This window comes from Engystomops pustulosus, chromosome 3 (genome assembly GCF_040894005.1).
Source record: "Engystomops pustulosus chromosome 3, aEngPut4.maternal, whole genome shotgun sequence".
Lineage (NCBI taxonomy): Eukaryota > Metazoa > Chordata > Amphibia > Anura > Leptodactylidae > Engystomops > Engystomops pustulosus.
In genome coordinates this window covers 126,366,198-126,393,148 of record NC_092413.1, presented here as the reverse complement: position 1 = coordinate 126,393,148, position 26,951 = coordinate 126,366,198, and the positions used below count along the sequence as shown (strand labels likewise).

Here is a 26,951-nt window from a genome sequence, read left to right as displayed (position 1 = left end):
AATCTGCCATCATAATCAAGCATGGATAAATTAGGGACACTTATTCATAGATCCAGTCTCTGGTAATCTTCTAATATTTGTTATCCATGGCCTCCTTCCTTCTGAAAACAACTTTTAAAATTGTGCTATTGATTCTGAAGGGATCTGGGATTATCAGGGTCCCTCAGTGCTGCAGATAACAAGGGATGTTACAATAAGCAGAACATGTTTCACCTAACCCCCTGCTTGGGTAATCTAGCAGCAGCAGAAAGTGCATGGGAGGGGAGACCTGCTTTTCTCATTGTAATAGCCCGTGAAGCAGCAGTATGAAGGTGCTCTGGAAACACCATCCCAGTTCCCTTTAGGCTCATTAGAATAGTTACTGAGTTGGTTTCAAAATTAGGAGGTCATGGATATAGGAAACATAGGAAAATTAGCAGAGTCACAGTGCCTAGATCTATAAGCAAGTGTAAATCTAAAAGTCCAAAATAGCCCAGTATATACCTGTATTTTGCAATTTAGAACAATATCTACATTTATATGCATCGATACATATGCTTATGGGCAGTTTATTACTTTTCTGCCACCTACTGATCAAAGTTTGTTACTGCAGATGTATTGCTTCACAACTTTGTGCTTGCTCAAGAAGTGTAGCAGCAGAATACCAGATATATGCCATCTCAAAATTTTTTCGAGTGTTGCCAAGTTGCCCACAAATGCATAGGATGCATATTATCCATTGCAACAAGTGTCAGTCCCAACTGCAATACAGCAGCATTTGCCAGCCACCAGTGGCGTAACTAGAAGCTGATGGGCCCCAGTGCAAAGTCTGTGCCAGGCCCCCGACTATAATGTAGGGTTTATAGTACTAGTCTTCTCATATGGGAAAGTGACACCATAAGGGCCCCCTAAACCTCTTGGGCTCTGCACCCTCTCAAGTTACGCCAATGCCAGCCACTCATGATCCTATGACTTTATTTCAGCCACGGATGTCAGCCATTTATTCACACATCAGATTGCATACCAGCCACATCTGTTAGCTCAGGTACTCCATAAAAGCATGTTTCCCTATAAAAGCTTGTGTACTTAGAACTGCATCAAAGCCACAGGTACCCAAAGAAGGCTGACAATCAGCCACAGGATCAGCTGCCCAGCTTTGCCTTCAGTGTCAGGGGCCATACACATGATAGTGCCTAAAACAGAAGTCTCTGCCAGCTATAAAGTGGCCATGCCACAGTACCCGGGTTCTGCTCCTATTTAAAGGACATCTACCATCAGAACTACTGATTCACTTATGGTTGACTGCCTTTATCAAAGTGCTCGTTACCTTGTCTAGGGATGGCATCTTTTTTGATGGCATCTTGAATTCAGGAATGGCCGTATTGCCCTAAAAATAACTTTAAAATATAAATGTGTAAAAAAATATGTAAATGAGCCTGAAGTACTCTGGCCAATATCACCAGAGCTCCGCCGTGTAACAATATATTCACGCATTCTCTCTCACTATTCTGCCTTGTCCTGCCCGCAGAGCCACAGATATTCAGTGACGTCACCTCTGCAGGCAGGATGAGAGGGAAATAGTGAGAGTGGGGGTTATGAATATATATCACGGCAAAGCCAAGAAATAATGTAAATGAAAATATGTAAATGAGCCTGAGGAGCTCCACCCGACGTCACCAGAGTGCCTCAGACTAATTTACATAACTTTATAAAGTTATTGTTAGCCCAAAAAATCTGTTCCTAAATCAAAGACGAAAGATTTAATCCCCTAGACACGGTAACAAGCACTTCCAAGAGGGCAGCCAACCATCAGTAATTCTGACAGTAGATGTCCTTTAAGTGAACTAGAGGTGAGCTACAGTAAACCCTGCACAGCCACTAAATGCAAGAATAGCCTGGAATAGCTGATCAATCCATTGTCAATAGTATCAGGAATATTTCACTTCAGAAAATATATACTGCCTCTGCATCCAAAACCACATTCAATATGGCAGGTACTATTTAAAGTATAAGTATAAAGTGACTTACTTTACGTCAGAAAATTAGGACACAATTCTGTCAGCCCAGCAGTACTTCTGGTGCACGTTCTTTTTGTCGCTAAGCCACACCCTTTTGTTAGCCTAGTCGTAGGAAAGCCAGAAAACTGTCCAAAATCCTTAATAAATGTGATGCAGACAGTTTTTTAGAGCAAACTACGACAGAATTCTGTTGTAGACAGCTTAATAAGTCTCCCCCATTGTGTGAAGGCAGCCTCCAAGAGTTCTGACACAATGAATATTACAGAAGCATGAAAGCTAAAGGGATTCGGAAAAAGTCACTTTTATGCTGCAGCCCTGTTTTTTGTGTAGTTTTTTAATCATTAAAATCTATATGAAAATACCCAAGAGATCCACATTAAAACTTGTGGACTTTCCTGAACATTGTATCAGATCACAGGTGAAACTGCATGTGGACAAACCACAAGTAAACGCAATACATTTAACACAAATCTGCAAAAAAAACATAATCTCCTTCATTATACCTGTAAGACATGAAAAGTCTATTCATCAGTAGTAGTTATCTATTTTGTGTCTCACTGTTTTTTTTTTTTTTTTTTTTTAGCAAAATGCACACATTCTTACAATTTTTTATAAAACGGAAAAATTATTTTTTCACATAGAACAACTAAATCCAGCAAAAGTAAGTCTTAATTGCAGCAGCAAATTGAAGTTTTCCATTGCAGTTTTTGCAGTGCACTTTAATGTTTATGTATAATCCATCTTACACACACAGCAGAAAACTAATTACATCAACTCCTGTAGTTTTCAAAGATGCATAAGGTTGCAAAAAAAAAAAAACCTAGCAAAAAATTTAAAAGAGCATACTAAATATAATTTTCACTATAAATCTGGCAACAAACTTGCTGAAAAAAGGCCATTATATTAGTGGAAAATGAAAAAATTAATTCATGGGGAGATAAACATGCCTATAAAACAAAGACAAAAAATCCAAAAGATCTTACAGTACTTGTACAGAAATAAAAAAATAAAGGGAACACTAAAATATTACATCCTAGATCTCAACGAATGAAATATTTAAAATGAAAATATATCACATGGAGGTCTGGATTTGGAATGTTACTCAAAATCAAAATGGAAAATCAAATTTCGGGCTGAACCAACGTCAGTGGACAAGACATGGAAATGAGGCTCTGTAGAATGTATGGCCTCCACGTGCTCATATGCCTCTACTATATGTCCTTACAATGCCTGGGAATGCTTCAGACTAGATGGCAGATTTTCTCCCTAGTTATCTCCTCCCAGACCCGGACTAAAGCATTAGTCAACTCCTCGACATTCTGCGGTGTGACGCGGCATTGGGGTATGGAACGAAGACAGGATGTGCTCGATTGGGGAATGGGCAGGCCAGTCCATAGTGCTATAATGCCTTCATCATGCAGGAACGGCTGACAAAATACAGCCACATGAGATAACCCAATTAGCCAATTACAAATTACCTACTTGGGCGACCCTAAATGGTTAAAATGGGTCCGTAGGTATCAGAAATTGAAGTAAGCAATGTCAGGGGCCACATAGCATGGTGTTTTTTATTTACCTTATACACCAGTAAATTTCAATACAGCTCTCTCACGTGTCATGTTAAAACATTTGTGGATGACACAGTAATCGTAGGGTGGGTAGATAGCGGTATAGGGGGGAATACCTTGGACATTGTCTCCTCTTTTGTCCAATGGAGTAAACTTAAAGGGGTATTCCCATCTGGGCATTTACATTTAATTTAATTAATTTGCCATATGTAAACATTTCTTCAATTGGATGTTATAAAAAAAAAAATGCTCCCGTGTGAAGAGAATTCCTCATAAATGTAGTCATGCTGTCCCTTAGAAACAAGATAGCTTCCTCGGATATGACCACACTGCAATCTGGCAGCAGTGGCCAGACATGCGCAATTGAGTCCTGCCCGACCGCCTGGCTTCAGCATTCATTACCACAGGACGGCTGTAGTATATATATAGTAACTCCCGGACATTTCATATACAAAAACCTTTTGTTTCTTTGTGCAATCCCTGCAGCAGAGGTGGCCGTATCCGAGGAAGCCATCTCATTTCTAAGGGACACCATGGCTACATTTATGAGAAATTATCTTCACACAGGAACATTTTTTTTAATAACATCTAATTGAAGAAATGTTTATATATGGCAGATTAATGAAACAGAATGTGAATGCCGAGACGAGAATACCCCTTTAATGCTGTGTCTGATACTTATAGAAATCTCTAGAATACACTGATTAAAGGGGTTATATCTGAGGGTATGAAAATACCCCATTGGTGACCGGGATGGGGTGGGTTAAAAATAATAAACATGTACTTACCTCCCGGCGCCCACTCCCAGCCTCCAGCGCTGAAATCTCTCCAGTCTGCGCCCCATGTAAACACTCAATGCACCCTGAGCCACTTTAGCATCCATATTAATTGCCTTCAATGGAATCTGTGTTATTATTTTAGCCTGCTTTGGCATCTGCATTATTAATGATGGTCTTCTCCATTCCATTTTTTTTATTTGGCAAAGGGTTTGCATTTTTATCTATTTTCTGGTCTGGGGTCTGCACAATTAAAAGGTTAATGGCATATACAATGTAAACAGAAGGCTTCAGCTTGCATCAAGAACAAACAGATCAGTCAAAACATGAATGTTACCTGCAATTTGAACAGAGCCCAACATGTGGTTTACCTAGAGGATCAACAACATGTGGTGTACTTCTCACTGCTGGGAATGAGAGCAGCCCTAAATGGATGAAGTGACCACGTAGGGCTCTGCCTTCCCTCAATTTGTACCATCTTTTTTCATGACATATATGGCATATTCTTATCACCTATGGTACTGAATACTCTTTTTACGGAAAGATGGTGGAACATAAAAGTGCAGGCAGAGCCACCATTTTTAGGTTTTTCATACCAGTAGGAAGAGCTTGCCATCCTGTCCTTGAACGCAGAACCTGAAGGTGCTTCTGGAGGATGAGAATTCCATGAGTAGCTGGACAATTATGTTTTCCACAAACTGCTTCCTGTTGAAACAAAGATCAGTCTTCACAGTGTGTGTCCATGTTAACGATCATTGAAAAGATAGGCAAGTTAAAGGTAAGTGGTTATTAGGACAAAGTAAAACCTCTACATTATCAATTTTCTTTATATGCTGTCAGCACCCTACTGTATTGAATGTAAACTTTGCTTGCTTGTGATAGCCAACATATAATAATGAGACCTATATACATATGGTCTTCACTTTGTGGAAAATAAAGATATTTTTGGAGATAAATAATGAATAGTTCAGTTTTAACTCACTAATGACCGCCCACTTCTGAAAAATGTCAGCAGACGCAGGTCTTGAAACTGCAGTGATGTCTTTCAAGCCTTTTCTATTGCTCCCACACTAATCGCAGAAACGGGACTTCGGCCATCAGAGGCAGCTCGAGACACTAGGGAGAAGGCAGAAGCAGTTTATTACCGCTTCTGCCTTCTCTTTCTTCAAGTGGCGCTATGCAGTGAAAAGAAGCAGAGCCAGCTACCAGCTCTATAGACTGTGTCTATAAGGGTTAATCAGAGCTGCTGGGTCTGATCAGACATTTCCCCCCACAGGGGGTTGTTTCACTTTGTAACTGGGACTCTTCTAGATGCTTCAGTTACAGGTGAAAACTAGAAAGTAAAAACTTGAAAAAAAAAATGGGAGACATATAGAGTTAAAAACGCAAATTAAAAAAAACACAATATTAATAAATATTTTAAAATAAACATTTATATTTCCCCAATAAAAAAACAAACAAAAAACTGCTACACTAGAAAAACATTGCCATAGTCGCCCCGTTTGCACTAGACTATAGATATTATATATCAAAACGACCTTCACACAATAGGGAATTAATTTATAATGGTCATTTGAGTTAATTAACCCCTAGGTGCACCAGGAGGTTATAGTACGCCCCCGGGGCTAGATGCTTATCGCACGGGAACGTTCTATAACGTCCTGCTTCTGGCACCGGCTCACGAACGGAGCCGGTACCAGAAGCAGCGGCTGTCAGCTGTCTAGTACAGCTGACAGCCTGCGCTAACACCCGCGATCGGAGCCGGCTCCGATCGAGGGTGTTAACCCCTTACACGCCACGGTCAAACATGACCGCGGCGTGCAAGGGTGTTTGCGCTGTGGATCGGATCCCCCGTGCCGCTTACCGGGAGATCCGATCCACTTCTGGGCAGCTCCGAGGACTGGCATGTGCCCCGGAGCTGCCCGGTCTCCATGGCAGTCAGACCCCTTCCGGGTCTGACTGTAAACTGCCTGAGCATGCGCAAGCTTGCTCAGACAGTTTACACTGCTCTACAATAAAATAGTATTGTAGAGCAGTGTATTGAACTTAAACCAGTGATCAGAGCATCACTGGTTCAAGTTCAAGTATGTATAAGTAAAAATATGCAGAAACACTTAACACTACACATTATAATAAATAAAAAATAAATACATAAAAATATAAGCCCCTAAAATGTCACTTTCCCATAAAAACACTTAATAAAGTATAAAAAACACAAAAACACAAAAAAACCCGCATATTTGGTATTGCCGCGTCCATAACAATCTGTATAATAAAACAGAATCGTTACTGGACCCGCACGGTACACGCTGTAGAAAAAAAAACGCAAAAACGTTCCGAAAAAAGATCATTTTTAATTAATACCCTATAAAAAAGTGCTCTAAAAAGTAATTTAAAAAATGTTATGCACTCCAAAATAAGCCCACTAAAAAGAACAACTCTTCTCGCAAAAAATAAGTCCCTAGCCAGATTTGTCAGCCGAAAAATAAAAAAGTTATGCATATGAAAAGATGGTGATGCTAAAATGAACAAGATTTTCTCCAAATTGGTTTTTATTCAGTACAATTGAATAAAATACACAAAACCCCCACATATTTGGTATCCCTGCGTCCGTAACAATCTGCATAATAAAACAGAATCGTTATTAGATCCGCAAAGTGAACCCCGTAAAAAACTAAACAAAAAAAAGCTCCAGAAAAAAGATCATTTTCAATTAATACCCTATAAAAATGCTCTAAAAAGGGATTTAAAAAATGTTATGCACTCTAAAATAAGACCACTAAAAAGAACAATCCTTCTCGCAAAAAATAAGCCCTTAAACAGATTTGTGAGGCGAAAAATAAAAAAGTTATGCATATGAAAGACGGTGATGCTAAAATTAACAACATTTTTGCCAAATTACTTTTTATGCAGTAAAAATGGGAAAAAAATAAAAAATCTATATAAATGAGGTCTTTTTGTAATCGTGGCAACCCAAAGAATAAAAATAATATACTATTTTTATGGTATGGTAAACAGCCAAAAAAAAAACCCCATAAAAATCTTCCTGAAAAGTGATGATTTTCATTTCCTCCACCAACAAAGAGTTAATAAAATCTCACCAATTAGCCTATAGATTCCCCCAAATTACGAACCAGAAAAGTGCATCTCATGTGGCAAAAGAAATAAGCCCCTATAGGTCCACATTAAAAAAAAAAAAAAATTATAGCCTGTACAAAATGACATAGCAAATCTGATTTGGATGGCGCCTCCTTCCCCTCTATGCCCGGCCGTGCGCCCATACAGCAGGTTACCAGCACATGTAGAGTATCCGTGTACTCGCGAGAAATTGGGTAACAAACTTTGTGGAGCCTTTATTCATTTAATCCATTGTAAATGTTTAATTTTCCACCCAAAATGGGTGTATTGTGAAAAAATATTACAATTTGCAGACTGCACCTCCATTTTGTTTTAGCCCCTATAAAACACGTAAAGGGTTAACAAACTTCTTAAAAGTGGTTTTTCATACGTTGAGGTGTGTAGTTTCCACAATGGGGTAATTTATGAGTCTCACTATTATTTAGGCCTCTCAGTGTCAATTAGAAGTTGAGCAGGTCCATCTAAATACAGGTTTTGGTGATTTTACAAAAAATGTGAAAAATGGCACCCAAATTCTGAGCCTCATAACATTCTAGTAAAATATGTGGAATCTTAAAAAACCATGCCAACATAAAGCAGACATTTGGGAAATGTAAGTTATGAATTTATTTGGGTGCTATGACTATCTGCATCAAAAGTAGAGAATTTAGAACGTTGAAAATAAAGAATTTTTCCAAATTTTTGCCAAATTTTGGTTTTTTTCATAACTAAACACAAAAGATATCATCCAAATTTTTAAACTAATTTGAAGTACAATGTGTCACGAGAAAACAATCTCAAAATCCCCTGGATATCTCATAGCGTTCCAAAACTATAACCACTTATAGTGACACAGGTCAGATTTGAAGAATGGGGCCGCGTCCTTAAGGCCAAAAGAGGCTGAGTCCCGTAGGGGTTAAGGCAGTGGTGGCGAACCTATGGCACGGATGCCAGAGGTGGCACTCAGAGCCCTTTCTGTGGGCACCCAGCCTTCACCCCAACATAGGACTCAAGGCTTTCTCCTGTGGTCCAATACATCCCAGGAAGCACCATGCTCAGTGCCATTTTAAGTTACATCTTTGGCTGCCTGGACTACAGGAGGAGCAAGAAGGTGTGGATAGTGATGGATTGTCATTGGAGCTCCTGCTCTGGGTCCCCTGATCCTTCCTCTTCAGGGGACCCTGGAGGGAAGCTACAATCCAAATGTCTCCATATTTCTATTGTATTGGTGAACTCGGGACATCAACACGATTACAACCTGTGATACAGCAGGGATCAATAAGTTACTGATTAAATTGTCATGTTGGCACTTTGGACATACAAGTGGGTTTTGGTTGTAGTTTGGGCACTCTTTCTCCAAAAGGTTCACCATCACTGGGTTAAGGTATTGCATAAAAAAGGAAGTTATGGTCCATAAACCAAGTATGACAATTATCTAAAAATTACCCAGACATTAAAGCCTTAAGGGGTTAAAAACACACCTTCAGAGTAATATATACATGTATATGTCATACTTGTCCTATGTTAACTAGATGATCTTGCATCAGCTAAAGCTACAACATAATATCATTTAATACATACGTAGATGTGACAATAAATTATTTTTCTCTTATTTTTTTTATCTTGCTTTGTTATTGCTCTGTAATATCTTATTTTATATGTATTTTGTTCATTTTAAATCTGTAACAGGCTGTAAAATATGATGGCCCTAAATAACGATTATTATTTATTCTAGAATTCTACATTTTGCCAATTCCATTAAACCAAATATGTGACTTAAGAAAACAAAATTCTCAAATCGCTCATGGGACTTCTGGATTCTATAGATGCCATCCAAGCTATATATGAACTACTATTTGGTTGCATACCTGGCACTTTTATCTCAAAAGGCAAAAAAAAACACCAAAAATCCCATTTTCCACAGCTGCTCATTAACTAATGGAGAAAACAATGTGACCTCATAGCTTTCCTTTAAGATGGACGCCATATTTTTTTCTTGACACTGGCGGTATCTGTGCCTGCTTCCATTTTTGTATCTGATGGTAATAGACATTTCATCACCCTGGATGTCCAATGGATGTGGAGAGGAGACAAAAGATGCCATAACATTATGTCTACAACAGGGTTATGCCTGATTTGCACAAACGCATTAGGTGAGAAAACCTCTGCAGGCCTCTGCTTTTTATTTTTTTTTCTATAGAGTAACTTAAATTCAAAGTAACCGGAAGAAACTCGCATATTTCCCATGCACAGTACAAGTCTTGATGAAATAGAGCTTAAAAGGAAAACTACCAGTTAGTATACCAAAAAAACAAACCAGACATACTCACCTACGCTCCTCTTCATCTTGATCCTGGGGGTTCCCTTTGCTAGTCTTGACTCACATAGAAAAAAAGACTTATAATTAGCAGCCCAGAGATTGGGGACAAGCTGTCCGGCCCTCCCGGCTGCTAATTATCCACGCCCCCACACCTACCTCACTTGCACCTCCCTCTCCTTCTAGCATGGGAGAGTTAAGTATGAAAGGCGTGCATAATTAGCAGCCTGGAGCGCCAGACATGCTAATAAGAAGTATTTTTCTAAGCACCCCAGCATGTCAACATTAAAGAAGACAACTGCCTGAGGAATGCAGGTGAGTACCATATGTCTGGTTCGTTTTTTGGTATACTAACTGGTAGTATTGCTTTAAAGGAAATCTATCATAAAAATCCATCATGATAAACCAGGAACACTTATTCATAGATCCAGGAACTGTGACTGTGGTAATCCTCTTGTACTTGTTATCCATTCTTTTTAAAATAAACATTTAAAACAAGATGGAAATGCTAATGAGCCAGAAGTGCTATGGGGGTTGGGTGGGAGGGGTTTAACATAGCGCCTGCGTGTTTTAGCTTACACTGTGCAGAAGTACTAAACCTTGTCTACTGCATGAAATTACAGCAGGAAGAGGTGAGAGGGAAGTGCTGAGGAAGCAGGTGGGAGGGGGAGTGGCAGCCTGTGACACACTCCTAGAGACCTTCTGGCTAATAAGCATAATTTTAAAAGTTGATTTTACTTGGAATGAGGTTATATATAAGAAACAGAAGAAGATTATACTATAAGTTTACCTTGAAATCATGTTGTATGGTTGAGAAGATGGCAGAATCAAAACTTCAGTAATGTAATATTTAACAGCATCTAAATAAAAAACATAGAAAACAATGAGCATGGCTTCAAAAAACTATGAAAATTAAATAACCAAAAAATATGTACATTTAATATAGATAAAGTAAAACATTTAAATGTGCAAACAATCTGTAGGATAATATTGTGAAGAATTGGTGGTAAAAATGACTCATCTCTGGATGGTGATGCTCAATTTCTCTATTTCTTCATACCTTAAATAACATCATGAGCCACTACTGACTAGTGTAGTAGAGCCAAAATTTTCAATCATTACAGATGACACAGTGGATGATAGTACCATGATTTGTATGGAGTGGTTTTATCGGAAATGACGGGCTAGTTCACATCAATTTTCTAATTTTGTGACCGACTAGTGGATAAAGTGCTGTTATGGGTTGTAGATTTCATCATTAGGCATATAGAATCCATCACGCACCATTAACTATTACACCCTCAAAGAGATCTGTATACATTCCCAAGCCCAATAATTTCCCCTCTTCGTTCCGGAGACCATTATTGAAATGACTGCAATATTTTCCTGTTTATCTTCAAATATATAAATGAAATCTTATAAATTCCAGCGTAAAAGGCTTTATGTGACTTCAGATCATCCAGCCTTGTACAGAATTTACAGCAAGACTGACTACAAAACTGAAGCTTACAAAGCGTCAAGATATATAATCTGGGTCACCAATGCCCTTGACAATGAGAGTGTGAATCTACCTGCTTCATTCAACATGCAATGCACTGATCAATCATCCGCCACAATTCTCTTGGGTTTAATTTGCAAATAATGGGCCATTTAGAGAAGGCATTCAATGAATATTCTGCGTTTCTTCCCCAGTTTAAAAAAATCCAGTGACAATAGCAAGTGACTTGATGTAGTGAGAGTGTGAAAACTTTGCCTTATCTTTTCTTTACAATACTACAGCTTATGTAAGGAGCAGCTGGCCGCGTCCTTAACAAGTAAGCAGAATGTGCCTTTTATTGTCAGCCTGGTATTAGGAATGTTTCTCTTTTACATACCTGATGACACCGACTCTCCCAGTATTGCTCTGCACCGCTTGCAAACGACTTTGGTATTTTCCTTTGATTTCTGCAAGCCAGAAAAATGTCACTTAAATGTCACATTACACCTTTCGTTAAAGAATGTATAATTTTATATATTCTCTCTGGAGGGCAGACTGAACTTTATGGTGCTCTTCCTCTAGTGCTGACATTCAGTGACATCTGTCTTTTTTCAGCACCCACTTGTCTAAACTCACCATATAACAGAAATATCCTGGCACAATGTACTATCACTACACCGCTCACAAAAATAATACTTTTTCTAAGGTCAGAGTAACTTTATAGGTTCTGCTAACTCCTTTACAGCCCGTGTTGAACGTCTAATGCTGCTGGTACATGACACTATAAGGTCAGAGAGCATTGGCAAAGTAAAAAACACAAATAGAAATAAAACAAGATTATTTAACATACCCATGGATCCCATTTTCTTCGTTTACACCCCTGTGACATGTGGCACATGAACAGAAATTAATAGGTTATAGTGATAGAAAAAAAAAATCAAGTTTCAAGCTTATACCTCATAGATTCCAAGAGATCCACATTCTTCATATAGGTAAGTAAAACAACAGTACTTTTTAGTACTTCAAATAAATAAAAAGGGCTATCTTCGACCACTTTGTATGAGATCAATTCCAATGAAGGCCAGAAGATGAGAATGGTGTCTTCTGGCCATTGTTTGGATTAATCGTATACAAAGCACTTTTTTATTCATGTTTGTGAGTACAATAAAATATATTATATATACATATATAGATTTTTTTTTTAAAAAGGGAGTCGTGTTGAAGATATCTCTTTTTATTGTTTACTTAAAGCACTTAACTGTACTGTTTGTTTTACATATGTACATATAAAGCATCTGGATCTCTTGGAATCTATGAGCTATAAAGCTTGGCACTTGTTTTTTTGCATTGACTTCATGCCATAGCTCATGTCATATTATTTCGTGTTGCTTTTTTATACAGTGATATCACCTTTCCTAGAACAGCAACTGGCTGCAGTCACAAAATCCCTGGTACCTCCACCCTGGCCAAGTGTAAACAAAGAGAATGGTGGCATCACTGTCGGAACAGATGGCTGGAGCAGGGCAAGTACAGGCAGTCCCTGGGTTATGTACAAGATAGGTTCTGTAGGTTTGTTCTTAAGTCAGAACAAGGATTAACACTAAGGCTTAATTGTAGACACCTGTGATAACTGTTACAGCTGATTATTGTAAACTAGGGCTAAAGTACAGCAAATTACCAGAGGTCTGTTTGTAACTAGGGGTTGTCTGTAAGTCGGGTATTCTTAAGTAGGGGACCGCCTTACATATTAAAAACAAGCATAAAATCCTGTAAATTGTAGACTTAAAGGGTTCAAATTTCAAGTAATCTTCTGTATATGATTTGTCCAAGATTATGGAAGATAATATGTCTAGTATTTTACAGACCTACATTTAAATGTAAGTTTCTATTTAAGACCCCTAGAGTACATGTCTAACAGCGTAGTCAGAGCATTAGCTTCCTCACGTTAAAGTGCAGAATAAATGCAAGCAGCAGGGCTCATTGCCATTTAACTCCCACAGGAAGATATGATCTAGCACTGACATGTAATATTGTCAGGGAAAATTAATAACATCATTTCACCCACAAACTTATTTCACACGGTATTTGATAACAGCCTTTGGAGCCTCTAACAGAGAGATTAAGAGCCCCCTTCTGCCTGAAATAAACCTCATCTGAGATAATAAAGTTATACTGGGCAATATAAATGTACCAATTAGTTGATGTCATTAACACTAATAACTTACTGAGACGTTTGCATCAACGCAGTGAGGAACAGATGACATCTCATTAGTCTCTCTAGGGGGGTCTGAAATATTTGCTTTATTCACCAAAAGGAAAGTGTCTCCCAGAAAACAGTCGTTAACCTTGGGCAGGCAACTTCGATTGGCAAAGGGATCAGGGTGGCAGCACCATTCTTCAACCAGAGAACTCCAGTTTTCACTGGGTAGAGGAAGGACTCGGAGAAATTGCCTGCAACCAAACCAAAGAAAGGAATTTAACAATTCAGAGCGTGAAAGTAGGTAAAACAATTATAGAATCACTTGAGAAGAAAGTGGGTAATGTATCTCTGAATCACAGCACTGAATGTATAAGTGGCATTAGAAATGGTTGATAGTCTAATATTCAAAAAGAACCTCAATCCACTCAAAATAAATACTGTATATACTCAAGTATAAGCCGACCAGAGTTTAAGCCGAGGCACATAATTTTACCACCAAAAACCTGAGGAAACCTATTGACTTGAGTATAAGCCGGGGGTGGAAAATGCATTGGTCACAGCCTTCCAGTATATCGCCAGCCAGCCCCCAGTAGGGTATATCCAGCCCCCTGTAGTATATAATCAGCCCTCTGTAGTATATAGCCAGCCATTCCCCTGTAGTATATAGCCGGCCAGCCCCCTTAAATATATAGCCTACCAGCCCCCTTTAGTATATGGCCAGCCCCTTTTAGTATATAGCCTGTCAGTCCCCTTTCGTATATAGCTTGCCAGCCTCCTTTACTATATAGCCATCCACCCCCCTTAAGTATATAGCCAGCAGGTCCTCTTCTTGCTTCAGCTCCAGGTCAGCGACAGGTCCGGGTCCTTGCACGCAGCCCGGCCGGCGCACACTATGAATTTAGCCGCAGCTGATGTGATAGCTGCGCGGCCGCCACGTACGAACCTGCCGCTACTGACGGAACAAGAGAAGACCTGTGGGGCTCCCGGAAAGGAGAGTTTTGCCTTTTTTTTTTCTTTTACTCCAGCATAAGACGAGTTTGAGGTTTTCTGCACATTTTTTTTGCTGAAAAACTTGGCTTACAATCGAGTATATATACGGTATACTGCATTAAAACTATAATTAAAAAGCATTGCCTTTATCACTAAATGGTTCCTTTCCATGGCAATAATGTTAAAAAAATAAACGTTCCTCAATGGGATTCATGTTAAAAGCCATGTGAGCCCTCACCCCCAGACTATGGAAAACCACTAGGGTCCGACTGTTTAGGTAAACTAACCCTCTTGCACAGACTAGAGGAACTCACGGCTGATTCCCACAGCACTGGAGCAACCCAATCACTTGTTTGGGGTTTGTGGCTGAAATTTAAACAATCCCCTTAATTCTTATTCTTCTCCTGTACTCCCCTGCTACAGATGGTTCTTGTGAGTTATCTCTCATCTTTCAGAACATTTGACTGATGTTATTGCCCCTTAAAGGGAAGGGGGGTTCACATTAAAGATAGAGCTCAGTCTGCAGATCTTTTCACGCGCGTTCTGTGAAAAACACATTGAAATTGCATCGAAAATGCATTGAAAACGCACATGAAAAACTGAGGTGAACAAACTCTGACTGAAAACTGTCAGTTTTTCACTGACCAAATCCTGATCGCACCCTGATCAGACTCTGACGTGATATGCAATGTAAGTGTGTGGAAGAGGCCTTAGTATATCACTTTTTTTATGTACATCCCTTTTTTTACTTTATTCTACAAAACATGGGTGCCCCACAATGTTAATATTGCTTGTTCCAATAAAGAATGATCTAAAAAAAAAGCAGTTTGTAAACTTGCATGCAACTCAGAGGATGTGGGTCCAATCACACGAAGTCCTGCTGTGATAAATATGGCCAGGTCATCAGTGTTGATACAAAATTCCCTATTCCCTACAGCCTCATCCCAAATAGCCTAATTGAGCTAAAGATAGAAGTGTCACAAACTCCACATGAGGTTTAGCCTCAAAGAAATTTCGCAGCCAGCTTCCCTCTATTTAGTTTGGCAACAGACAAAGGATTTTAAAAATTTCTCCAAGGTCCTGGATACCAGGTAGGAAGGTCTTCAGAGCCCTACTATGGGTGTGCAGGGGTGTATCGGCACCTAATATGATCAGAGCAGCCCTGAGGCCAAGGCTCTTTATCTGGGGAAACAATTCACCATCACAACAAGCACAGGAAGGATCTTGAAGTGTGACCTCTCTGTTCCCATTAGGCCCACACAGGGTAACCAACATACTGCATTCTGATACTTGTAGTCCTACCCGTGTGTTTCTACTCTGCTTAACTGTGTGTGTATATATATATATATTAAAGCAATTAAATCTAAAATTTTACCTGCGTTGCTAATTTATCTCGATCCACGAATCCCCACGGACGTGTCTCAGTTATATACATGCTACCTGGTTGATTCCTCACACTATATAATCCCATTACGGACCAGGCTTATATTCAAGGAGAGCTGGTGGCAGATTATTTGGGTTGAAAAAGTTTGTTTTCACTGGGGCTAGGTCCTTCAGCCATTCAGAGTTGCAATTTATTGTTGTGCGGACAACGCTAAATCACTTCCTGCACCTTCCAGAACCCCTGCGTCCTGGGAGTGTCCATAAAAGGATAATTAATTGACCTTGTGTACCCCTCAGCAGTCCACATTTTCTTCACACCTGCATATTAAAATTTAATGGTATTGGCCTGCCTCCTTCCTAATTGACAGGTCTCACTGCTAGGTTACTCAATGACATGCTGCTGTGTGAAACATTAAGAGTGAGCTCTGTTACATCATTAGGGACTTCATGTCATGTGAACAGGGTGATCTAAGGTCATGTCACATTTGCAACTTCTACCACATGTACATATTGCTCAAAAGTTTGAGGTCACCCAGATAATTGTGTTTTCCATGAAAAATTGTACTTTTATTTTTTCTAATGAGTTGCAAAATGAATAGAAAATACAGCCCAGACATTGACAAGGTTTAAAATATTTTTTCTTCATGTGAAATAATCATATTCTCCTTCAAAGTTTGCTTTCATCAAAGAATGCTCCCTTTGCTGCAATTCCTGCATTTCAGACCTTTGGCATTCTAGCTGTTAATTTCACACCATGCTTCCAGAAGCTCCCCCAAGCTTGATTGGCTTGACGTGGATGCTGCTCCCACAACAACTCAATGGGGTTGAGATCTGATGACTGGGCTGGCCACCCCATTACAGATAGAATACCAGCTGCCTGCTTCTTCCCCAAATGGTTCATGCAGAATTTTGAGGTGTACGTTGGGCGATTGTCCTGTTGTAGGACGCAATTGGCACCACGGGGTATGACATGGTATTGCAAAATGGAGTGATAGCCTTCCTTATTCAAAATCCCTGTTACCTTGTACAAATCTCCCACTTTACCATCACCTAAGTAACCCCAGGCCCCCCAGGTTGTTCTGCATCTCACAAATGTTCTTCTGTGTGATCCAAACACCTCAAACTTAGAGTTGTACGTCTATTACATTTTTTCCAATCTTCCTCTGTCCAATTTCCAAGTTTATTTTGCCCATATTAATCTTTTTCTTTCATTAGCCAGTCTCAGATATGGCTTTTCCTTTGCCATAGTACCAAAGCAAAAAAATAGAGAGCAGACTGCCACAAATCCCATAAAATAATTTTATTAGCAAACCAATTTAAAACTATTCATACACAAAATAATAATGTGGATGAATGCATAGAAAACATTGGTGCTGGGCAGCAGGTCGAAAATGCATAATTCCGGAGTATTATATGTATATAGGGGTATCTACTAAGGTATATCCCAGAATGTAGGGATAAAACTACTTCAAAATACGTAAAAGTATCACCAAAATATCCAAAGGTGTTGGAGGTATCAGAAAGTGCCAGAGTATTAAAGCAAAAAACGATCCAGTATATTACCTCCGGAAAATGGAGAGAGACCACGCTGCCCAGCACAGACTTTGTCAAGGCTTTGTATTTAGCTGCAGATAACAGCACGATTGTGTGCAATATAATATATGCTCATTATACTTTCCATTAAGTCTATTGTTTTGGTTGAGTTCTTTGCCACCCAGCATCGTGGAGTCACCTCTTCACTGTAGAGATTGACACTTTGGCGGGTACTATATAATGAAGCTATCAGTTGAGGACATGTGAGGTGTTGGTTTCTCAAACTAGAGATTCAACTGAACTTGTCTTGTTGCTTAGTTGTGCAGCGGGAATCCCCACTTCTCTTTCTACTCTGGTTAGATCCCGTTTGTGCTCTCTTCTGAAGGGAGTAGTACACACTGTTGTAGAAAATCTTCAGTTAATTGGCAATTTGTCCCATGGAATGGCCAAGAATAGACTATCGAGTTTTACATGAAAACTTTTTTCCGGGCATTGTAGAGTGAGAGAGTGTAGAGAGAGAGAGACTCATAGAACAAACAAATGTGATTCTCCAAATTTCCAACATGCTCAAAGGAAGGTCAGCTTTATAGCTTTTCTAATCAGCCAAACTGTTTTCAGCTGTGCTAGGATACTTGAACGAAATAAGGGTTTTTTAAAACATCCATTAGCCTTCTTACAAAATTCTTAGCAAACACAAATGTACACCTATGTAGATATTGCATTTAAAACCAGATGTTTGCAGCTAGGCTAGCTTTTTACCACATGAACAATGTTTAGAATGTATTTATGATTCATTTAATATAAGCTTCATTGAAAGAAAATATGCTTTTCTTTCAAAAATAGGACATTTCTAAGGGACACCAAACTTTTGAGCAGGAGTGTATGTATCTAATCTCACAAAATCACAGAATGCCCCAATGGAGGATGGGGAGGAGTAGAAGTCCACGGAAGCATGCTGTGATTAGATATATAGAAGTGGATGGGTGTGGGTAAAAAAAAAAAAAAAAAAAAACACAAAATGTCTTACTGTGCTATAACTGGGGTGGCATATACGTAGTTTCTCCCCCAGGTTCCAACTGTTTAGTGTTATGAATATACACAGATTCCAACCAGTTAATCCTCATCTTGACATTTTCAGCTTTTGTATTGCAATGGAATCCAAAGTAGACATCAGGAGACAGATTTACAGATCCAGATGATAAATATCTGCATTTAAGTACTACATAGAGCGTGGAAGACCGACACTGTACATTGCTAAAGTTAGAGAGAACAAAAAGTACTATAATATACTTGATGTATAACGTCACAAATCTAATTACATTACACACCGACAATGGAAAAAGGGAATATATCATGCGAGTTATCCTCTGCTTACATTATAACCCTAGGTGACTGTTTATATTACGCCAGCCTCATGATTTTCGTATCACCGTACAACTAGTATGGCATGAAATACTAACAGCAAGCTTTATGGAAACATTCATCAGCTACAAAGACTCCGGCCATTACCTGGGGGAGGTGCAGTGCAGCATGGGTAATATCCAAAGCATGCGATCTGCATCAGTGTGGTGTAAACTCGCTACTAATGTGGAATTTCTGTATAAAAGTAGTCAAGTAACAGATGATGACCATATTACTAATGTAGTATGTCATAAAACGTGGTTGTAATTAAAGGGAACCTGTCAGATTTAACCACCACCATCGGAGGTAATATATATAGAAATGTAGTAGGAGTACCAGGCCCGTTTCATCTTTTGGCTTTCTATATGAATTTTTGGAAAACAAATTCTTATACAGGAAATAGTCACCAGACATTAGCACCACACATGCGGCAAGTAAATACATAAAAAAAAATCATTATATAAAAGAAAAAGAAATAATGAAAGGTGTAGCAATGCCCACCACGTTGATTCCCTTCATTTCAACTTTTTACAAAAGTACTCCTTTTCCCTGGTCAATTGGTCTCATGTTATATTATTATTATTTCATGTTGTGGTCACATGAGTCGGAGCTCCGTCCAATTGCATATGTGTTTCCATGGAACTGGTGTTTTGTTTAAACGCAAGACACCAGGTGCTGCTTACTGTTCACATGCTAATGAGCATGAAGGGTTCTAGGGGTTTCACCAGAGCACCTCCATTCTGCAGATTCACAGACAGAACATTTTTCACCCAACTCCCTGCTCCCTCTGCCTGTGTAATCCAGTAGCTGCAGGAAGTGTAGGGGGAGGAGAGATCTTCTCTGCTCATTGTAACAGCCTGTGAAGCTACAGCACTAAGGGGCTCTGGAAAAACAACCACCAGAGTCCTTCAGACTCATTAGCATAATTGTAAAAGTAGATTTTAGAAGGCAGAAAGGCATGGATGATAAATATAAGAAGTTTACCACAGTCACAGTGCCTGGATCTATGAGGATATATAATCATTGATTTTGACAATAAATTTTATTTAAGGGTAATAAGGGAAAATTATCTTTTGTTTGTAACTATATGTCCAAATTTTTACTGATTGAAAATTAGATCATTTGAGCCACATCCCATCTCACTCAGAAGCCCATTTTTGCCCCCTCTTTGAGGTGGATATGACTGGTATTATTGCAAAATATTCAGAACTGCTAAAAACTGCTGATAAATAGGTAATCAATTGCTCATAATGTAATGATATATTTTCTATTAAAGATGGACAGCTATAGAAAAACATCTACAAAGATCTAAATCAACCACAGATGAAGATATACCAGTAATTCATCATGAGTATGTAGAAAAGATTTGTAGAGGAGATTGGTGGGGGTAATGTTCTTAATCCAGTCTCTGAGTAGCACCAGCACAACACATTAATTCTGCAGAAAGTGAATTAAAAACCACTTTGCTCAACATATAGTGTAAATCACTTCCAAAAAAATCAATAATATAGAGTACATATTTCAAAGAAGGAAGAAGAAAGTGAAGTTGTGGAGGAATGTGTACCTTCATTGCAACAAGGAAAAAAAATCTATTTCTAGCCAACTCCTGCAGCAACATCATCATCATATACAAGTGGCCAGCAATTAGATGCTGGACTTCTAAATATGAAGTTATAAAGTTTTTAACCCCTTAACGCTGAAGCCACTTTTCACCTTCCTGACACGGCCCATTTTTTCAAATCTGCCCTGTGTCTCTATAAGTGGTTATAACTTTGAAACGCTTTAACATATCCAAGTGATTTTAAAATAGTTTTCTCGTGACACATTGTACTTCATGTTAGTTGAAAAATTTTGGTGGTATGCTTTGCATTTATTTATGAGAAAATCAGATATTTGGTGAAAATTTGGAAAAATTCTCGATTTTCGAACTTCAAAATGTTCTACTTTTTCCACACATAGTCATAACAGCAAAAAAACGTAATAACTAACATTCACCAAATGTCTACTTTATGTGTCCATGGTTTTTTATGCATACTCTTATATTTGTAGGAAATTAAGGGCCTTTGAACGTTAGGTGCAATTTTTCACATTTTCATAAAAAACCCAAAATCCTGCTATTGAGGGACCTGCTCTGGTTTCAAGTCACTTGAGGGGCCTAAATAAAAGTAAAACCCCATAAATTACCCCATTATAGAAATTATACCCCTCAACATATGTAAAACAACTTTTATGAAGTTTGTTAACCCTTTAATTGTTTTACAGGGGTTAAAACTAAATCGGATACAATTTTGAAAGTACATTTTTTTGGGCTAAATTTATGTGTTTTTCAAAAAATTTACAAATTCTCAGTGGATAAAATACCAAAACGCTCCACAAAATTTGATACCCAATCTCTCCCGCGTATAACAATACCCCATATGTGGTGGTAACCTGCTGTACGGGCGCACGCCAGGGCATCGAAGGGGAAGCTACACCATTCAGAGCAGATTATGCATTGTCACATTTTATTGGCTATACAATCTTTATTTTTTTTAGCAATTTGGACATATAAGGGCTTATTTTTTGAGATGCACTTTACAAATACTTCATTTTAATGGGTCGTTAGCTTATTGATGAGATTTTATTAACTCTTGAATGTATGGGTGAAAAGAAAATTGTCAATTTTGGTTTCCTTTCTTTTTGTATTTTTTGGGGGTTTTACACCGTACAATAAAAATACTATAATATCTTTATTCTACAGATCACTACGATTACGGTGATACCTCATTTATATAGTTTTTCATTTATTTTTACAATTTTACTGGAAAAAAACTAATATAGAGGAAATCTCATTTGTTTTTGCATCGCCATCTTTACGGAGATATAACGCTAATATTTTTCGGTTGACAGAGCTGGTTTAGGGCTTATTTTTTGCGTGTTGAGTTGTTCTTTTCAGTGATACCATTTTGGCGTACATAACTTTTTTTGATCACTTTTTAGAACATTTTTGTGAAGAGATTCTATGAAAAATTGACATTTTTGGCGAGTTTTTCGTGTTTTGTTTTTACGGCGTTCACCGATCGGGTCCAGTAATGTTACTAAGTTATTGTACAGATTGTTACGGACGCGGCGATACCAAATATGTGGGGTTTTTCTGGTGACTTTGTGTTTTATTACTTTATTAGATATGTATAGGGAATGTTTGTGTTTAGGGGACTTTAACTTTATTTAATTAATTCTTTTTATTAATAAATGTATATTTTAAGTGTTTTTAACATTTTTTTTACTTTAACAGGTTGGCTTGAAAAAGCGATCCTCTGATCGCTTGTTCAAGCTCTTCTTCATATAATACAGTGTAATACAGATGTATTACACTGTATTATGTGACACCCTAAGCATGCTGCGCATGCTCAGTGTGTCACAGTTGGGTCCTGCCAGGAGGCAGGACCCAGCTCCCGGAAGAAGCTGCGTATCCCCGGGGCAGTGGCAGACCCCGGGGATGACAGCGGAGGATCGGACCCCCTCGGTAAACCCCACAGGGGGGTCCGATTTGGCGCATGGGACCCTTGCACGCCGCGATCACACAAGACCGCGGCGTGAAAGGGGTTAATGCCCGTGATCGGAGGAAACTCCGATCGCGGGTACTAGAGACGGGTGCCAGCTGTAACATACAGCTGGCACCCCATGTTTCTGGTACCGGCTCCGTTTAGGAGGCGGTACCAGAAGCATGACGTAATAATACTGCAAATTGCGGGAACGCACCTCCCGCCATGCAGTATTATTACGTCAAATGTCGGGAAGGGGTTAAAGCACAACTTGCCATGGGGTACTAGTAGTCACACTGCCATAGGCTACAGGGCATGATTCAGATTTTCCTTCATCACATCTCTGTGAATGTTCTAGGCTTCAAAAAGACGGTTTCATATTTGTGCCAAATCAAGACGGGCATGGCTTTATATGTGATTATAGGATGTTTCTTCAGCAGATATCAGTTAGGTTTCATTGGAAAAGCATAACATTTTTGTACAGATCTCTTATAAAGCACAATTCATTATGATCTAAGTTACAATTACATATTTGAGCCTCTCACTGGCCTAGACAGAGAGATATACGCTAATCATTGACCTTCATATAAAATAAAGAAGTATTATTATTAAAACCATTTTCTCCAGGTCAATGAAAAACAAGGGACATACAGTCCCAGTTGGAATTAGATTCCAAACTCTATTTTAGGTGTCCATGTTTACCCATAAATTAAGGTTTGCTCAACTCCAAAACGGATTGAATGGTCAATTACAGTATAACAATGAATGTAAGATTCTAATTCAGTAGCAGCACTGCGAATAAATAGGAAATTCCTTTTTTCTTAGAAAAACTTTGCTTGTATCAGCCATTTGTTCTGTTAAGAGTAGTTAAGTGTTAAGTATAAGATTACCAGGAAGAGATCATATTTGTGTTTTTTTCAAATCTGCTAATAAATATATACATATAAGTCAATGCATATTGCCCTATGATGCTTAGAGAGGACCTGTCACCCTAAAAACACTCTACAAGCTGCTTAATAAAGTAAGCAGCTCCCTAGCCCTACCCCAGTATTAGCGGTGAACATACCGATAAAGCTAACAAAACACTGCACTGCCATAGCCTTGCAACGGTGGACCAAACTTACAGCAGTCCGAGGTGCTCTATTTTCTCATGTTAAACACTATGAACCCCATATACTTTGTCTCCAAGAGAAGCGTTTAACTCTCAAGACTACCAGAATTAATATTAAAATTATAATATACAGCAGCTTTTCTTAGCATTACCGCTTGGTCCCATCTGTCTGTCTACAAAATCAATGTCTAACTATCTGCCACACAGTAAACAGTCAAGATAATATCACACAACTAGTACCACAAAAATGATCCCTAGAACATTAGGAGTAGCAATGCCACTTCTTGCTTTCATTGCCAGTTGTCTTTGAAGCACATTTTCCTTATTCATTTCCATCGGAACCTCACCCAGGCACAACATCTGTCAGTGCTGTACACTCCCCGACCGTCTTTAATCAAAACAAAACCCGAATGTTACCAGGCGAGGCGGGCTCCTCTGTAATGGCAATGAAGTGAAGATTCAATTACTCCTATGCTGGTCATAAATCAACGCATCTGAAGAAGTTTTACAAACTGGATTACATGTAAATTATCAGCACAAGCAGCAGAACTGACAATGACAGAGACGAGCGAGATACATTCGCCTCTGGATTGTACCAGCTGCTCTTCTGTATTCACTCAGCCCTGACATCGACATCAAACATGCTCCAATAGAGTATACTGCCATAGTACAGTCATTACAAGGGCTCCCAAAGTTACCATATATATACGTGTCATTCATATTCAAGGACTATAACAATTGTCAAATCTAGTCTAAATAGATGAGCGGTACAAAACATCCATAATACAGTATATCACATAAACACTGTATACAGATGATTACAAACCAGATGATTGATCTAAAACTAAAAACTTTATTAAAAGGAAATCTTACACTGCATTGAGCCTTTATAAACCACTCCTACGCAGGGCCGGATTAAGGTTGGTGGGGGCCCCTGGGCGCAAAGTCTGGTGGAGGCCCCCACTGAGTGTAGCGTGCATAAACATCTTCCTTTTCACTTTCCACTATCTCAGCAGTAACACAGTTACACACAGCCGCCTCGCCCCCAGCAACACAGCTACACACAGCCGCCTCACCGCCAGCGACACCGCTACACACAGCCGCCTCACCGCCAGCGACACCGATACACACAGCCGCCTCACCGCCAGCGACACCGATACACACAGCCGCCTCGCCCCCAGCAACAACGCTACACACAGCCGCCTCGCCCCCAGCGACACCGCTACACACAGCCGCCTCGCCCCCAGCGACACCGCTACACACAGCCGCCTCGCCCCCAGCAACACCGCTACACACAGGCGCCTCGCCCCCAGCAACACCGCTACACACAGCCGCCTCGCCCCCAGCAACACCGCTACACACAGCCGCCTCGCCCCCAGCAAAACACCGCTACACACAGCCGCCTCGCCCCCAGCAAAACACCGCTACACACAGCCGCCTCGCCCCAGCAACACCGCTACACACAGTCTCCTCGCCCCCCAAGTAATACATCTATATATCTACCCTCACCCCTAACAGACACGCAGTCCCAGGTAACATACACCTCACCCTGCACCAGCCATGAAATCCCATGTGACATACTCCTCAGCCCACACAGCCGTGCAGTCCCATGTATACAGCCACACCAGCCATACAGACCCATGTATACAGCCACACCAGCCACCCAGACCCATGTATACATGTACACAGCCACCCAGACCCATGTATACAGCCACACCAGCCACCCAGACCCATGTATACAGCCACACCAGCCACCCAGACCCATGTATACAGCCACACCAGCCACCCAGACCCATGTATACAGCCACACCAGCCACCCAGACCCATGTATACAGCCACACCAGCCACCCAGACCCATGTATACAGCCACACCAGCCACCCAGACCCATGTATACAGCCACACCAGCCACCCAGACCCATGTATACAGCCACACCAGCCACCCAGACCCATGTATACAGCCACACCAGCCACCCAGACCCATGTATACAGCCACACCAGCCACCCAGACCCATGTATACAGCCACACCAGCCACCCAGACCCATGTATACATGTATACAGCCACACAGACCCATGTACACAGCCACACAGACCCATGTACACAGCCACACAGACCCATGTACACAGCCACACCAGCCATACAGACCCATGTATACAGCCATACGGACCCATGTATACAGCCATACGGACCCATGTATACAGCCATACGGACCCATGTATACAGCCACACCAGCCATACAGACCCATGTATACAGCCATACGGACCCATGTATACAGCCATACGGACCCATGTATACAGCCATACGGACCCATGTATACAGCCATACGGACCCATGTATACAGCCATACGGACCCATGTATACAGCCACACGGACCCATGTATACAGCCACACGGACCCATGTATACAGCCACACGGACCCATGTATACAGCCACACGGACCCATGTATACAGCCACACGGACCCATGTATACAGCCACACGGACCCATGTATACAGCCACACGGACCCATGTATACAGCCACACGGACCCATGTATACAGTCACACGGACCCATGTATACAGTCACACGGACCCATGTATACAGTCACACAGACCCATGTATACAGTCACACAGACCCATGTATACAGTCACACAGACCCATGTATACAGCCACACCAGCCATACAGACCCATGTATACAGCCATAGAGACCCATGTATACAGCCACACCAACCATGCAGACCCATGTATACAGCCACTTAGATCCATGTATACAGCCACACCAGCCATACAGACCCATGTACACAGCCACACAGACCCATGTACACAGCCACACAGACCCATGTACACAGCCACACCAGCCATACAGACCCATGTATACAGCCACACAGACCCATCTATACAGCCACACCAGCCATACAGACCCATGTATACAGCCACACAGACCCATCTATACAGCCACACCAGCCATACAGACCCATGTATACAGCCACACAGACCCATGTATACAGCCACACCAGCCATACAGACCCATGTATACAGCCACACAGACCCATGTATACAGCCACACCAGCCATACAGACCCATGTATACAGCCACACCAGCCATACAGACCCATGTATACAGCCACACCAGCCACCCAGACCCATGTATACATGTACACAGCCACACAGACCCATGTATACAGCCACACCAGCCATACAGACCCATGTATACAGCCACACAGTCCCATGCATACAGCCACTTACCCTGTAAGTTGTCTCTTCTCCACGTGTAGTTTGTTGTCACAGCACAGCTCCTCCACTTTCTGCTCTGAGAGGAGGCTCCGTCCGTTCTCCTGACAACACAGTATCCCACAGCTATGGAGGGGAGGCCAACCGGGGGGGAGGGATCACGGGGGAGGGTTGGAAGAGTATGGCTGCCGATCTAAGGGGTGGGGGCTCAATCGGGGGAGGGCTTGTGTGGTCACTGAGAGCTGTCTCTAGTTGGAAGCAATGCTCTGCAGCCGCGGTGCAGCACATCACTCCAACCAGAGGCTGTCAAGCTCACAGCAGAGTTCGGAGCAGGGTTGCAGAGCT

General features: G+C 40.5%; 1 protein-coding gene across 5 annotated transcripts in view; it reads right to left on the bottom strand.

The window, feature by feature from the left end:
- UBE3D (ubiquitin protein ligase E3D) overlaps positions 1-26,951 on the bottom strand; it is a 131,483-nt gene that overhangs the window by 75,810 nt on the left and 28,722 nt on the right. For all 5 annotated transcript variants that reach the window (XM_072142048.1, XM_072142046.1, XM_072142047.1 and 2 more), the window contains exons 4-7: positions 13,478-13,703; positions 11,650-11,719; positions 10,566-10,635; positions 4,938-5,046 (exon numbers count right to left, since the gene is read on the bottom strand). In XM_072142048.1, coding sequence (XP_071998149.1) covers positions 4,938-5,046; positions 10,566-10,635; positions 11,650-11,719; positions 13,478-13,703 — 475 coding nt within the window. The remainder of the gene's footprint in view (positions 1-4,937; positions 5,047-10,565; positions 10,636-11,649; positions 11,720-13,477; positions 13,704-26,951) is intronic.